General features: G+C 45.9%; 1 protein-coding gene across 3 annotated transcripts in view; it reads right to left on the bottom strand.

Annotated features, from left to right (window-relative positions):
- Nucleotides 1-15,660, bottom strand: part of Gpat3 (glycerol-3-phosphate acyltransferase 3) — a 70,667-nt gene that overhangs the window by 38,463 nt on the left and 16,544 nt on the right. The window contains exons 1-3 of one of the 3 annotated variants that reach the window (XM_029477871.1): nucleotides 13,174-13,359; nucleotides 12,018-12,311; nucleotides 1,214-1,280 (exon numbers count right to left, since the gene is read on the bottom strand). In XM_029477871.1, the coding sequence (XP_029333731.1) occupies nucleotides 1,214-1,280; nucleotides 12,018-12,158 (208 nt within the window). In that variant the 5' untranslated portion in view covers nucleotides 12,159-12,311; nucleotides 13,174-13,359. Of the gene's footprint in view, nucleotides 1-1,213; nucleotides 1,281-12,017; nucleotides 12,312-12,604; nucleotides 12,772-13,173; nucleotides 13,360-15,660 lie in introns of those variants that run through there. The other 2 variants (XM_021163447.2, XM_021163448.2) reach the window with 2 other exon arrangements.

Genomic DNA, 15,660 nt, shown 5'->3' with positions numbered 1-15,660 from the left:
GAGGTGTCCTGTGTTCCATGGAAAAGGGATGACTGTAGTCAAGTAACCTCCGAAAAGCATATAACTCTCTCTTCTCTTCTCTTCTCTTCTCTTCTCTTCTCTTCTCTTCTCTTCTCTTCTCTTCTCTTCTCTTCTCTCCTCTTCTCTCTCCATTCTTCCCACTTGACCTTCCTCCCTCCCTCCCTCTAATTTTTCCAAGTCTTGTAAACAAGGTCTCACTAACACAGTTGAGCTAGCCTTGGATCAGCTATGTAGCCCAGATTGTCATCACACATGCCATCCTCCGACCTCAGCCCCCAGGGTCTGAGATTACAGGCATCCACCAGGCCCAGATGACATGTTTCTTCTTTATTATAGGGCTTTTCCAGACCTTTGTCACCATACTACAGTACCCTTCCAGAGGAAGGGACAGATGTGCTGCCTCCAGATGTTTTTCCCTGGAGAATCTGCTTTTGTTGCTATTGGGAATTTGGGGTGCGGGAGATTTGATGATTTGACTTGGAGTTTCATATACATGAAGTCTATACTCTACCCGTGAGATACAATCCTTTCCTAGACAAGAATTGTGGGGGTTTTGTTTGTCTGGTTGGTTGGTTGGCTGGCTGGTTTTTGGTTTTCTGATATATATAAAATAACTGACATTTTCAAGTTAACAAAATTTCCAATGTAAAAATTAGAAAGCTCACACAATAATAATATGTGTATAAAACATCCAAATTCTAATTGTGAATAATTAAGATAGACATATAATCTACAGCAACTGGAAAATGTAACAGAGACAACAAACCCCCCCCACAAAAAAAAAACAAACAACAAACATACACAAAACTAAACAGTTAGTTCATTGGCACTGTGGGAGATTGAACCACACCTTAAACATATGTAAATGAGCTGAATCCGCATATTACCCGGCACATTGCCTGCCTGTACCCCTTTTCATCCCTCACATCTTTAAATCTGTGAACACCCTCTTGAAACAAAGTCCTTGGAAATAAGATATGGAAGAACACACAGGAGCTAACACATACTGCCCAACCCTCCTGATAATAACCCTATTCGAACCCAGGCAGCTACGATATTGTAGACAAAATTACAAATAACCAGAGGCCTACAGAAGACATCACTCTCTGCATAGACCAACTTCAAATTGGGTGGCTCTAAACGATTCAGTCTGAGTGTATGAACAATAAATAATAAGTAAGGGAAAACTTACCCACAGAAGCTGAGTTTTTAAGAGCTGACTCCTTAGGGGCTCCTTTCTGAATTCGTAATGTGGCCCACTGTTCAAAACAAGAAGCATTCATTAAAACTCTTCCACAGACACGTGTAAACCCTGAACATATTTACACAGCCGTGAACACCAAGTCTGGGCACTGTCTGAATTAGGGAGAGACCCCAGGGAACCTCTGATGTACACTATTGCTGGTGGAGAGCTAGAGTTATGTTTTAACTACTGTGCTTAAGAGATCTATAAAACAATAACATCTCTAACCTGTAAACCCTACTTATTCAAGGATAGATAATCCAGTAATGCTCCCTTGCCCAAGGACAGATAACTCCCTGGAAATGGGGGATGGGGGGTTGTTCTGTCATGTAAAATACTGAGCAGGGTCTTTTCACACCCCGTAAACAAGCTTGGTTGCCCAGCTGCACAGGATGTGATTGGTTACGTGTAGGCTAGAAGTCACGTGCTCAAACTTTGTGGTAGTCATCTTCTTGCCCAGTGGGATTAACACTGGTCCTTTGTATGCTCCTACAGTTGTCACTGACAGTGCCCTAGTAATTATCTAAATTGCTTCTCACAAGAGCTATGAAGCACTTCTGGAGATTGCGGCTTCAACAATGGCTGGGTTGCAAAAGGCCAACCAAACCAAGACTAACCTAGAACCCAATCAACCAAACCAAACCAAATAAGGGGGAAGGGTTGGGGGTATCTATAGACTCCTTAAATGCTACATTGAAATAAATCTACTTGAAGCCGGGAGGAGGTGGCATGAGTCTTTAATCCTAGCACTTGGAGGCAGAGACAAGCAGATCTCTGTGAGTTCGAGGCCAGCCTGGTCAAAGAGTAAGTTCCAGGGCAGCCAGGGCTACAGAGAGAAACCCTGTCTTGAAAAACCAAAAATATTAATAATAATAATAATAATAATAATAATAATAATAATAATAAATAGCAGCAACAATAATAAAGAAAATCACTTGCACTTTTTATGGTGTGATGTCAAATGGTAAATAATATTAGAAATACATAAGAAATGTATGAAGAGGGTGGGCTATAGCTCAGGTGGTAAAGTGCTTGCCTTGCACGCATGAAGTCCTGGGTTCAACTCCCAGCACTGAAAAAACAATCAGTAAGGCTGGTGGTGACATGTGCCTTTAATCCCAGCACTTGGGAGGCAGAGGCAGGTGGATTTCTGAGTTCGAGGCCAGCCTGGTCTACAAAGTGAGTTCCAGAACAGCCAGGGCTACACAGGGAAACCCTGTCTTGAAAAAACAAAAACAACAACAACAACAACAACAAAAAAAAAAATCAGTAAGAGTTACACACACCAACCATCTTACTTTGCTGCTCACCTATTAAAGTGATTAGAGAAATGGGGGGGGGGGGGGGAGGGGCAGGGGAGGGTATCAGTAAAAGATCAGGAAGAACAAGTGCCAGCTTGCTCTGAACACACTTAAAATGTGACAAAGAATGTCACCACTTCTTTTTTTTGTTTTTTTGTTTGTTTTTGGTTTGGTTTGGTTTGGTTTTTTTGAGACAGGGTTTCTCTGTATAGCTCTGGCTGTCCTGGAACTCACTTTGTAGACCAGGCTGGCCTCGAACTCAGAAATCTGCCTGCCTCTGCCTCCCAAGTGCTGGGATTAAAGGCGTGCGCCACCACTGCCTGGCAGGAAGACTCATTCTTAATCTGGCTGCATCCTCTCTACTCCTGAGGGAGTTGTTGTTGAACTGCCATCTTTTCTCAGCTGAGGCAAAGGTTAGCTTCCATAGATCTCCCCTAAAGCTTTGGCACCTGTTATCATTTGTAAGGAAACCAAAGATGGTATAAAATAAATTTGTGTAAACAATCAACCATTATTATTCTTAGAACTCACCACCTAATCTCATATTTCATATAAAGGCAACTTAGACTGGAACAATTATTCCGTACACTCGATGGAAGGCACCATCAGTTTCAGCAAGAGTTCAGTATGTACACTCTAGAATTCACATGTTGAGGATGGAAAATTTATAAATTTACTCTGCAGGTAAGAGCTTTTAATCTTATCTGATAAGTGGTCTTCTAAGAAGAAATTTGGACACACAAAGAAATACCAAAGAATGGTGCTGAGGTGATGGTTCAGTGGGTGAAAGCATTCGCTGCGAAAGTGTGGCAAGGTTTGATTTCAAATCCTAAGAACCCACATAAAAGCCAGATGTGTTGCAACATCTGTAATGCCAGCTCTCTTCTAAGATAGTTTCTCTTAGAAACAGGAGAGTCCACAGAGGTTCACTGGCAGGCTAACTTCATGCATACACCAGAAAAGCCTCAGTCTTAAACGTAAGAAATGGACTGACACCCAAAACTGTCCTCTACGTGCATGTCACAAAGACACCCACATTCACACACAAGGATGTGTGTGCACACATGTATGCATGCAAGAAAGGAAACCAGAAATTATCCATAATGTGTGAAGACATGGTGAGAATTGAAACTGGTCCCATGGACTCTCTGACCTGAGACTTCCAGGCTCCAGAACCCTGAAAAAGTAATTCTCTCCTGTTTAGCCTGCTTGGCCTGTGATAGCTTGTCACACACAGCGACATTCTTCATATTGAAAATCACATCCCTCAAACAGAAAGACCGATCACAAAGAGCACTGGAAAATGCATGGCATTTCCCCATTTGAGAGTTGCCAGGGTCTGGCCTACAAAGACTGCTCACGATAAATTTTAAGGTTGAAGACACTTCTATGGCAATGGCAATCTGTAGTAGAAAACAGCTTGGGACTCTTGTAGTAGACACCTGCTTGGGACTCTGTATAGACACTGCTTGGGACTCTGTATAGACACCTGCTTGGGACTTTGTGTAGACACCTGCTTGGGACTCTGTATAGACACCTGCTTGGGACTGTGTAGACACCTGCTTTCCAGTGCTTATTCAGCACTGAGAACAAAGAAGCATTGCAACCAGCCTGGCGTCAGAGAGAATTTGTCTTCCTATTTCCAGTTGAGACTTTAAGCTCTCGGGTCATCTGCTTCATCATCTCTCTAAGGAGGGTCAATACCAAAGGTGACAGTGAAGATTAGAGAGCCAGGCAAGGCCCGTGACACAGGTCTGTAAGTCCAGCTGCTTGGGAGGCTGCAGCAGGAGGCTCATAATTCAAGGCCTGTTTACACTAACTGCAGTCACTAACTGTAGTGATCCAAAGGCCAGCCTGCACAACTTACTGAAACCATATCTCAAAATACAAAAATAAGCTGAGGATTGGGGAGACAGCTCAAGCGGTAGAGCCATCATCTAGCTTGTGCAAGTCCTTGGGTTCAAGTCCAGTGTGGGGCTGTGGAGAGGGAGTGGGAGAGTGGAAGGGTGGGGAAAAGGTGGGGGGGGGTAGCATTAAAGGAGAGGAACTATGGGTGCCCAGCAGAAGGTGGGATACAAAGCAATTCTGATAAATCGATCCTTCCTCCACACACCTCACACTTGGCTTAAATACCGAGAAGGAGCAGTTTCCCTGACCATCAGTGCATCCCCAACAGGTCACTATTTATCTTAGACCATGCGTCTTCTCCACCCCAGCGGGTGAGCCCCAGGACAGAGACAGTATAGTTCTTCTGGGGCCTCTACGTCTCCTCAGGATAACCTCCAAATGCTTCAGCCTCAAAACCCTGCAGACAAGAGGACCCTGAAGTGCGGCCACAGCTTTAACAATGATAGGATGCTAAGGCCACAGCCACATCTGTCTGTCACCAAGCCCCAAGGGAAGCTCAAAAGCAGAGACCCTCCAAGCTTCCTAGCACTTGCTTCCCAAAGCCTGAAAGGGGTAAACAAGCTCAAGTCTGTTTCAAGCCACATTTAAAAAAGCAAAGATCTCATGGTTTCCAGGTCACATAGATGAGGATAACCTTACATTTCTTTTTCTTTTTTCCTTTTCTTTGATAATTCCATACCATTTTTGTATTATTTTTACCCTATCATTTCCTACTTTCCATGTCCCCACTACTCCCTCTCAAGTTCATAACCCCTTCCTTTTAATTATTAGTGACATATATGTTTAATTATTATTGTGTGTGCATGAGTGTGTGTGTGAGTGAGTGTGTGAGTGAGTGTGTGTGTGTGTGTGTGAGTGTGCGTCTTCCTGCCTCCAGCTCCCAAAGGCTGAGATTACAGACCCATGCCCAATTTACATGGTGCTCAGAATCAAACCCAAAGTCCTTGAGAACACCGTACCAACTGGGCTGCATCCGCAGCTCTCAAGTCTGATTTTTAAATTATAAGGTTTCCACCCTAGACAATTATAACTTCTAAATTTCATGCCGTGAAGATTCGAGGACTAAAGACAGGGAAAGAGATAACAGAAAGTGAATAAAACCAGCTAAAAACCCAAATGGCAAGGATTATCTGTAGCCAAATGAGGGCGTCTTGACAGAGTTTCTCACTTTGACAGACACTGAAAACCCTGGCTTTAGATTCAGACTGAAAAACCCTGGCTATAGATTCAAACTGAAAACCCGATTCTATGTCCGACAGCTGCATGTTACTAACTCTAAATCAATAAGAATAATGACAGGCCCCTGTGGAATTAAGATAAATGAAAAGCCAGCTTTTCTTTATAGACGTTGCTCATTATAAACAGCCTGGGCCTTCCAGCATAGATTCTATTTCCATCAGAGAGGTATGCACACTTAGTAAAAACCTCCTGGGGATTATGGGCACGCTTCTATCAAAAGATGGAAAATCTTTGGTGGATGGAAGAGTAAAGAGACAAGAGAATCCATATGCCATAGGCAAGAAGAAACCGCTGAGTGCATGCTAACCCGTCAAAGGGAACAAGTTAAATCTTAGTCTCAAGTAAACAAGCAATACAGTGCCTGTCATACTGTCCTAATTTAAACTCTACTAAAACTCAGCACTAACTGTGTGTCAAAACCCTTCATTTTCTTTCCTAATTAAAGCCTCAGAATGACCCAGTAGGATGCACCCCAATCTATACACACAGAACCGAAGGCTGTGATAAAGTGACCAGCCAGGGACCACGGAGCCAGAGATACCAGAGAACTTGTCCATCTTAATCCTCAAAAGGGAGGGAGTTACTCCTTGCAGTGCCCACATTATCAGAAACAATTGGCATCTCACAAATCCCTTTCTCTCAGGGTTGGTAAAAGAACCCAGGGCTGAGCCCCACGGGCACTCTGCTTAGCTGCACCCACAGACAGCCCTCTCACCTCCTTCCTGTCAATAATTTGATATTCTCCTTCTGTTCCATGTTGCTTTCCAATCCTAAACCTCAGACCATGGAAAGCAATCTCTCCCTACTCTCACCTGAACTCTACAATTAACTTGAAGGGTTGAAAGCAGCAGGCACCTTACACTGTTTAACCTATATGCTCCTGTTGGATTAACACACATACACACACACACACACACACACACGTGCATACATGCACACACATGCACGCGAGCTAGAGCTAGAGATTCTAACACATACATTTCTCAGACACATCCTCAGTCTGAAGGTTTACATTTCAGGTTGTATCTCAAAGGCTGAACACATACATTTCTCAGACACATCCTCAGTCTGAAGGTTTACATTTCAGGTTGTATCTCTAACAAAGGCTGACTAATCTTTGGCCTACCTGATACCTAGCAGGTTCTTGTCTACCCCTTAGAAATTACTGCTTTAAAGACTTCTAGAACTTATCCTATCCCCAATAGCATTGTCCTCAAATAGTTTGCCATACCAGAGACATGTAGACATGTATTCACATCTAGGGACACCTAGCAACAAAGAAGGCAGCATGCAGTTGATGCTCAAAAAATAACCGTGCAAGCGCACTTGCAAATACACACACATTAAATGAATGTAACAATTTTTCAAATTAGAAATACTTTCCTTAAAGTGAAAACCAAAGCAAGGATACTCGATGCTACTTGTCACTATCTTTTTTTTGTTTTGTTTTGTTTTGTTTTGGGGGGGGGAGTGTTGTTTTTTTCGAGAGACAGGGTTTCTGGAACTCACTTTGTAGACTAGGCTGGCCTCGAACTCAGAAATCCGCCTTCCTCTGCCTCCCAAGTGCTGGGATTAAAGGCATGCACCACCACTGCCTGGCCTTGTCACTGTCTTAATGTCACACTGCAAGATTCTGTCCCACTTAATGACAGAAAAGGTAGGAAGATGAAGGAGAGGGAGGAGACATCAAAGGATAGGATAAAGCCACAATTAGTCACAGAAATGTAGTGTCTACTAGAATATCTGAGGACATCTTCACTCCGGCATGTGTGTGGAGGTCAGCAGACAACTTGTCATAGTTAGCCATGCCTTCCCCTTCCCAGCACATGCCACCGTCCCCGTGTGGGTTCCAGGGATCAAAGTCAGGTCATCAGGCTTGGTGACAACTGCCATTTCACCAGTTTCCCGATTTCCCCACTTTGAGATTGGATTTTTTTTTTTTAGATTTATTTATTATTATATCTAAGTACACTGTAGCTGTCTTCAAACACACCAGAAGAGGGTGTCAGATCTCATTACAGATGGTTGTGAGCCACCATGTAGTTGCTGGGATTTGAACTCAGGACCTTTTTTTTTTAAGATTTATTTATTTATTTATTTATTTATTATATGTGAGTACACTGTAGCTGTCTTCAGACACTCCAAAAGAGAGAGTCAGATCTTGTTACGGATGGTTGTGAGCCACCATGTGGTTGCTGGGATTTGAACTCCAGACCTTTGGAAGAGCAGTCGGGTGCTCTTACCCACTGAGCCATCTCACCAGCCCTGAGATTGGATCTTACTCTGTAGCTCAACCTGGCCTTAGAAGAGCCTGGTCTCAGTCTTTTGGGTGCTGAGATTATAGGTATGATCACTATGTCAGACAAAAGGGGATATTAATATGTCTAACTTGGTGTTGGTGTTTAGAGGGTTTAGCATATATGCTTTAGCAGATAAAAGGAATTTGTTCTGTTCCTGCCTGTTAATAACTTACTTAAAACTTATCAGCATATATTCAGTGCACAGCGATGGGTTTCATAAAGCTCTTTTCCTCCAGACGTATTACGTACTTTGACCATCATTACCACATACCCGCCCCTCCCCTTCCACCCTCTCCCACAAGTTCCTTCCCTCCCCCAGATACTCCTTTCTACTTTCATGTCATATATCTATATTTATCTACTTAAAAATCCATGTATTAAAGAGAACACGTAACAATTAAATAATTCTTAAACCCTTCTCCAAAAATTACTAACACTAATAATACTTTCTACTTTTTTTTTCATTTTTTAATTAGGTATTTTCCTCATTTACATTTCCAATGCTATCCCAAAAGTCCCCCATACCCACCCCCCCACTCCCCTACCCACCCACTCCCCCTTTTTGGCCCTGGCGTTCCCCTGTACTGGGGCATAATACTTTCTACTTTTAAAAAACTGTTTTTGTTTATCCATTGATCCATTTTTATATTTATTTATTTTATGCATATGAGTACACTGTAGCTGTCTTCAGACACACCAGAAGAGGACATCAGATCCCATTACAGGCCGGGCTTGGTGGCGCACGCCTTTAATCCCAGCACTCGGGAGGCAGAGGCAGGCGGATTTCTGAGTTCGAGTCCAGCCTGGTCTACAGAGTGAGTTCCAGGACAGCCAGGGCTACACAGAGAAACCCTGTCTCGAAAAAAAACAAAACAAAACAGATCCCATTACAGATGGTTGTGAGCCACCATGTGGTTGCTGGGACTTGAACTCAGGACCTCTGGAAGAGCAGTCAGTGCTCTTAACTGCTGAGCCATCTCTCCAGCTCATACTACTACTGTTTTAGATTTATTTCCTTTATGTGTATAGGTGCATGCACGTCTGTTCACCACATCTGTACAGTGGTCAAGAAGGCCAGAAGAAAGCATCGCAATCCCCTTAGAACTGGAGTAACAGCCACGTGGGTGCTGGGAATAGAACCCAGGTCCTCTGGAAGAGCAGTCAATGCCCCTTGCCACTGAGCCATCTCTCCAGTCCCAAAAATAACAATTTTTATGGGGTCATCAAGATGGCTCACAATATATATATATTTTTTAAGTCAAGGTCTTACTCTATAGACTAGGCCATCCTCTAGCTCGAAGCAATCCTCCTGTCTCAGTTTCCCTGTTATGCTAGGATTACACTTGTGGTTTCAGTGAGCCACCTGACACCACAGTGAGCTATTCAAGGGGCTTCCAAACCCAAGTCAACCTCCAGAATTTGAGTATGGTCATTTAAAAAGCCACCTATTAACAATATAAATTTGGGGCTGGAGAGATGGTTCAGCGGTTAAAAGCACTGACTGCTCTTCTGATGGTCCCAAGTTCAAATCTCAGCAACCATATGGTGGTTCACAAACATCTGTAATGAGATCTGATGCCTTCTTCTGGTGTGTTTGAAGACAGCTACAGTGTACTTACATATAATAAAAAAATAAATCTTTAAAAAATTTTTAAAGCAAACACACAATAGACAGTGAAGAGTGTATGTGTGTGATTGGCCTATGGTGGGGGGTTGTGGTGTGACTGTTGTGACAAGGTGTGGTATGAGTTTGCTCTTTGTGTGTTTCTTGGGTTTAGACTCAATGCACAAGTGGAGAGAAATAGAGATCTTCTTGAAGTTGCTTTCTGCTCTGGATGGAAAACGCTTGGGGCCCGGACAAACAAACTCAAAAGTCAGAACCTGGATGGGCAATCATCTCATCAAATACAGTAATTTGACAGCCGAGAACAACTGGGTGGTGACGCCCTCCTTTGGAGATTAAAGCAAGGCAGTAATAAGCACCTGGAAGCCAGCATGTGCCTGTGATTCCCCTTATCTGGTTCTCCAAAGGACACTGCTGCCCAAGAAACCAGCTAGGTCATTTCAGGAGGCAGTGCTGAAGAGGATCACTGCTGTATGTGGAGTTAGCATTCTGAAGAACGGCCAGTCGGGAGGAAACTAAAATCTGCAGCACAGTGTGACTACACTGTGTAATGGCAACAAGAAGAGAAAGAAAAAAAAAAAACCTTAAAACCTTGAGGGGCCAGGCGTGGTGGCACACGCCTTAAATCCCAGCACTCGGGAAGCAGAGGCCAGCCTGATCTACAAAGTGCGTACCAGGACAGCCAGGGCTATACAGAGAAACACTGTCTCGAAAAAACAAACAAACAAAAGAAACCTTGAGGGCTAGCTTACAAGGTGGCACACACCACTCAGTGCTTGGGAGCCTGAGCCTGAAGCAGCAAGAGCCAAAGTTCAAGGCCAGCCAGTGTGAACTAAGAAGTGAGATACCATTTTGGAAGAGAAAGTGGGACAGATAAAAGAATCTAACCATTTTAAGGACTCAGCAAAGAAGTGGCCAGCAAAGAGAAAGTCCAGCAAGGACCAAAGGGAAAGCATTAGCAAGCAGCAGAGGTAGAGATGTGCATCTCGGAGCCACTCCAGTGCTAAAAGCATGGGACAGAGCCAAGTCCTATGGGAGGGCAGAAAGTACAGGCCAAAAAGTGCACAGCAGCAGATGGTAATAAAGAAGCGGGAGAAACCGAAGGCAGCAGATTCTAAGCAATCGTACCCCATCATCTAATCATAAAGACACAAGGCACCCACCATGCACGAGTGCCCTCCTACGGACTCAATGCACTGATGTGTTTGCACACCTAAAACCTATGTGGAAAGCGAAGTCTGATGGTCCCACTCTAACACCAGAAAATGGGAGGTGGATTGTCAAGAACTTCAAAGCCAGCTAGGGCTCCCAAGAGTGAGATCCTGTCTCAAAACCAAAACAAAATCTATATGCAAATAGGCATTGTTTCCCCTCTTTTGAGGACGAATACTATAAGGTACAGGGATCAGATGACCTTGCTAGATCAGATACTGAGAAACAGGGATGGGATTTGGGTACCAAACCCATGCAAAGCTGTACAGCCTACAGGGCCTCTGCATTCACTGTTGTCACACTTAACTCAAGCAAACGTCTGAACTCCCAATTCTCACATCACTTGCCTCCGGGCCTGGAGTGGCCTTCTAAATTTTACTAAAAAATGTGTATAAGCTTATGCTGAAGTCATCCCTCCTGTCCCTCCACTCAGTTGGATCTAACACCTTTGTCCTTGAAATCTGCAAACAAACCCAGAACCAGAAACCTTTGGGATGGTATGCCAGTGCACCTGATTAGATAAAAATCCCCGTGACTACATTAAAATAAAATCTGATTCTTAAGCCGGGCACTCGGGAGGCTGGGGAGGTAGAGGCAGGTGGATTTCTGAGTTCGAGACCAGCCTGGTCTACAGAGTGAGTTCCAGGACAGCCAGGGCTACACAGAGAAACCCTGTCTCGAAAAACAAAACAAAAAAATCAGATTCTTCTCTGCCACCCAGCCATTTGGTGTTTTATCTTGGGCACCAAGTGGAACAGGATGCCTCTGTAGTCACAAAAGGACCTCTGAAACCTGGGGCTGTAAAAACTCAAGAGTGAAGTGACAGCCCGCGAGGCATAGTGGGTAATAACCTGCTGATACAGCAAACTGCTGTCCTGGAGTTAATCTAGTAAGTAAAAAAAAAAAAAAAAATAGTAGTGAAGAAGAAATACAGGTAGAGGGACTCTTGTGAAGTGGACTACTGTTCTTGGCTGGTATCAGGCTGTCTTTCTTGCTACAGCCGATCAGAAACTGAAATGTTCTCTTGGGTCCCCGTTCCATCTCCACCCCCACCTCCCACCACTGACCCCTTGCCCAAATTGCTTTCACAGTTCTAAGCTCAACCCCTGCCACTCCAAGATCTGAAGTCCTCAGAGCAGCGGGAGCTCCACATCCTTTCCTGCACTCACCTCCAAGGTTTTCACCAGGATCTTCATGTAGATCTCCGAGATACCCAGGGATAATCCGAAGGCCGAGGGTAAAAGGATGAGGCCGCCCACCAGCGTCAGCCAGGTGGACAGGAGCTTCACCGCCAGGTCTGCGCCCTCCATGTCTCGGCACGCCCTCAGGAAGAGGTCCCCAGGAAAGCCGAGCGCGGTAGGTGTCTGAGTCCCAGGCAGTCCAGCCGCAGTTCGGAAAACACAGCGTCCAGCCCGGAGCCGGGCTCTGGGGAGTCTTTGCCGCCCGCCTCGTTCCCTTCAGCTCTGCGGAGCGAAGAGGAAAGGGAAGGCGAGAACTCTCAGAACTACTGCGATATCCTTGCTTCCTCCCCTTGGGTCCCGGTTGTCCCCGCAAGCTCACTCTCTACTGGAGGCCCAGGCTAAGCTGTAGCCACGGCAGCGGGCTCAGACCTGAGTGTCTCTGGCGAGAAGACCCAGCTGGGTGACCTACGGGACACCCTAGTGCAGTCAGAGTGCATGGAGGCAGCCAGGAACGCGCCCCACCCCGGGCCTGATTTCCTCCGGGTAACGATTGCGACAACCCCACGGTGACTCACCGAGGCCCTCCGGCAGCGAGGATCCCTGCAGGCTCCCTGCACCTCGGCGTGGGCTGCGGGCTATGCGGGTAGCCAGTGGCTTTTGGGCGCCGGGCTCCCTTTTTCTACACTCTGCCCTTGCCCCACCCCCATTGCCACCCAACAGGGAGCTCCGGGGCATGACCGCGTCCCCGGGGCGCCGCTGCCTAGAGAGCCGCCGCCCTCCGCCCCGCCTCCCCGCACTCCCAGCAAAGGTTCTTTCGGTAGCTGACTTTCCATCTTCACCCACAGATCGGACCGCTGACGTCTCCAATCGCTGCGGAAGATCGTGTTTGTGAGCAAGCAACACGACCTCCTGGGAAGGGCTTTCGGGAGGAGGAACTACTGAGCAAGGGTGAGGCAGTCGCGCACCGCCGCTCGTGGCTCTCCCTCACCTCCTTCCCAGCTGCAGTCAGGGAAAGAAAGCTCGCCCGCTTTCTCTCTCTCCACAAGTCGCCTTAGCCACTCTGCCACCACCTCTCTAGCCACAAAAAAAGACCCAGAAATTCCAAGCGATTGTGTCGCAGAAGACTGGAAATTCCAGCACTTACGCTCGGGAACCTGCGACTGGAGAATTCCGAGGAGATGGGGCTGGGCTGTTTTGAGTTCCAACAGTCAGCTTAAGGCTAAATAGGTAGATCCTTTATAGACCTTGCTTTAAAAGGGCAGGCGGACCGGTGAGCAGGCGAGGGGGAGGGGAGGACAGGACACCCTAGAGGCTGTTTGTCACTCCCCTCCCTGGAGGAGATTCCAGTCTAAGCTTCCCTTGCATCTGCCTACACAAGACTGCAGAAAACGCTGCGCAAATGCTAACCTTCACCTAACTGGCGACAGTTTCTCAGGAGTCCACGTCCCACGCCGCCCTTACTAGAACGAAGAAGGGAAAATCCTGCACGCGTATTCCACTGCAGGACAACCAGTTTTAACAGTAAGTGTGAGAAAAGATATTTGAGAGCAGCAGTGTGCAACGCGACTGACTGGGACCCAAACCATCACCGAGTCTGCCCTCAATTCTTAGAAGGACCAAACCCTTCCTGTTGACAGTCGGGAGTCAGTTTTGGAGCTGGAAAAAGTGGGAGAGCTAGCAAAATGAACTGAAAGTTTTTACAGCAAATAATTGCAGAGAAAGCTGCCCTCACCTCCAGAAGGAGTAGAGGAAGAAGGAAGCCGGCCTTTAAAGACTGTACAAGTTTGTTCTCTGAGCCTCCTGCCAGGTGTAGACACTTTTCCCACTAAGGAGGGGGAAGGGGAGGACAATGGAGTATGAAGAAAAGAAGCTTTTACTCGCAAAACAGCTTCTGGGGTCATTGAGATGGCTCATCAACAAAGATGCCTGATGCCAGTCAGCTAGGATGACCCGTCAATCTTTGGACACCACCACGACCCCCGTATAAGGGGAGAACCAATTTATCTCCTGCCCACCTGTGCTCGGTGGCATGCCTCCCCCCCCACACAAAATAAATAAAACGTAACAAAAATTATTTTTTGAAAAGCATCTACCAGGCATGATGTGGAAAACCTGTAACCCCAGCGCTTAGGAAATAGAAACAAGAGGATCAGGAGTTCAAGGCCAGCATGGGCTTTCCTCGACACCATCTAAAAATAAAATAAACCTCTATGTATGTGCAGAAAGAAACTGGAAGCTGGCCAACATATCTCTGAGTACATGTGTGGTTTATATAGTTAGGTCACAAGCTAGGGTTTATTAGCTCAGTTAATGTTCCAATAAAATATTTAACCTCTATTATTTCCTCCAGCTGAAGTGACTAAGGGCTGCTCCCTTGTTCACCCTGCAGAGGAAACAAACAGGAGGCCCCTGTTTCAGCTCAGCAAACAAACACCCCGGTGCCCAGGAAGGCTGGTTGTTTATAACCAACGTATGAACGCTTTGATTTGGGGTTTTGTTTAGGAATGTCTTCCCCACCCCTACCCCCCACCCCCCAGCAATGTCACAAAGCCTCCTAAAAGACACAGGCTCACCTTGGCAACCTTAGAAAAGCAGAGGTTCAGCACTTTACCTCCTCAGAAACCCCTTCCTGCAGTGAGGACTCCCCTGCCTTAACAGATCACACTTGGAACTTCCACCTTTATGGAAGCCAGAAGTCTGAAACTACGATGCTGTAATAGAGTCAGGCTGCCCGCAAGAGCTCTAGGGAGAATTTTTCCTCTTCCAGCTTCTGCTGTTCCAAGAGTTCTGTGGTTTCTGTGACTCTAGTCTCTGCCCCTGCTCACATACTGGGCATCTTTCTGGTATTTGAATGAACTCAAGGAACAGACAGGAATCTGTCTGGTGTGGTTCTGTTACTTAAGTCTTTTATTCTGAGACAGACTGTGAGACCTCAGGGTGGGTGGACAAGAGTTGTGGATTCAGTTCTGCAGTCTGACTTTAATGCAGATAAAGGAGCTCCAGAGAGGCTCTTCCTACACATGCACTGCTTTGGGTCAGATGTTCAACCGAAGGATAAGAGCTCCACTTTTGTTTTTGGTTTTTGTTGTTGTTGTTTTTGAGACAGAGTTTCTCTGCACAGTCCAGCTGTCCTGGAACTCACTCTGTAGACCAGGCTGGTCTTGAACTCAGAAATCCACCTGCCTCTGCCTTCCAAGTGCTGGGATTACAGGTGTGCACCACCACCGCCCAGCCATTTTTTTTCCACTTTTGGGTTTGTTTGTTTGTTTGTTTTCCCTAAGCCCAACAACAGACAGTAGTCCACACTATGTGTTCCATGGTTGGGAGAGGTGGTCAGATGTAGCAGATATGGAAACAAGTCTATATATCTAGTCCCTGCCTAGGAAGAGGAGGGAGGGAAGGAAGGGAGGGAAGGGGGGAGGCAGCCTGAGAATGCTCCTTACTAGGAGAGCTCATGTGCAAGGCCCTGGGTTCAAATAAGATCACATAGCAGCGCTCTGTCTGGTTGGTTGGTTGTTGCAATACTAGCAATCAACCCCAAGACCTTGCACATGCTAAGTCAAGGCTCTGTCATGAACTGTAGCCCTAAATTAGAGAGGAAAGAGGAAAGTCACTTTTTATCCCCCCCCCC

The sequence above is a fragment of the Mus caroli genome, chromosome 5 (genome assembly GCF_900094665.2).
Source record: "Mus caroli chromosome 5, CAROLI_EIJ_v1.1, whole genome shotgun sequence".
NCBI classification, from domain to species: domain Eukaryota; kingdom Metazoa; phylum Chordata; class Mammalia; order Rodentia; family Muridae; genus Mus; species Mus caroli.
This window is presented reverse-complemented; position numbering and strand designations above follow the sequence as displayed.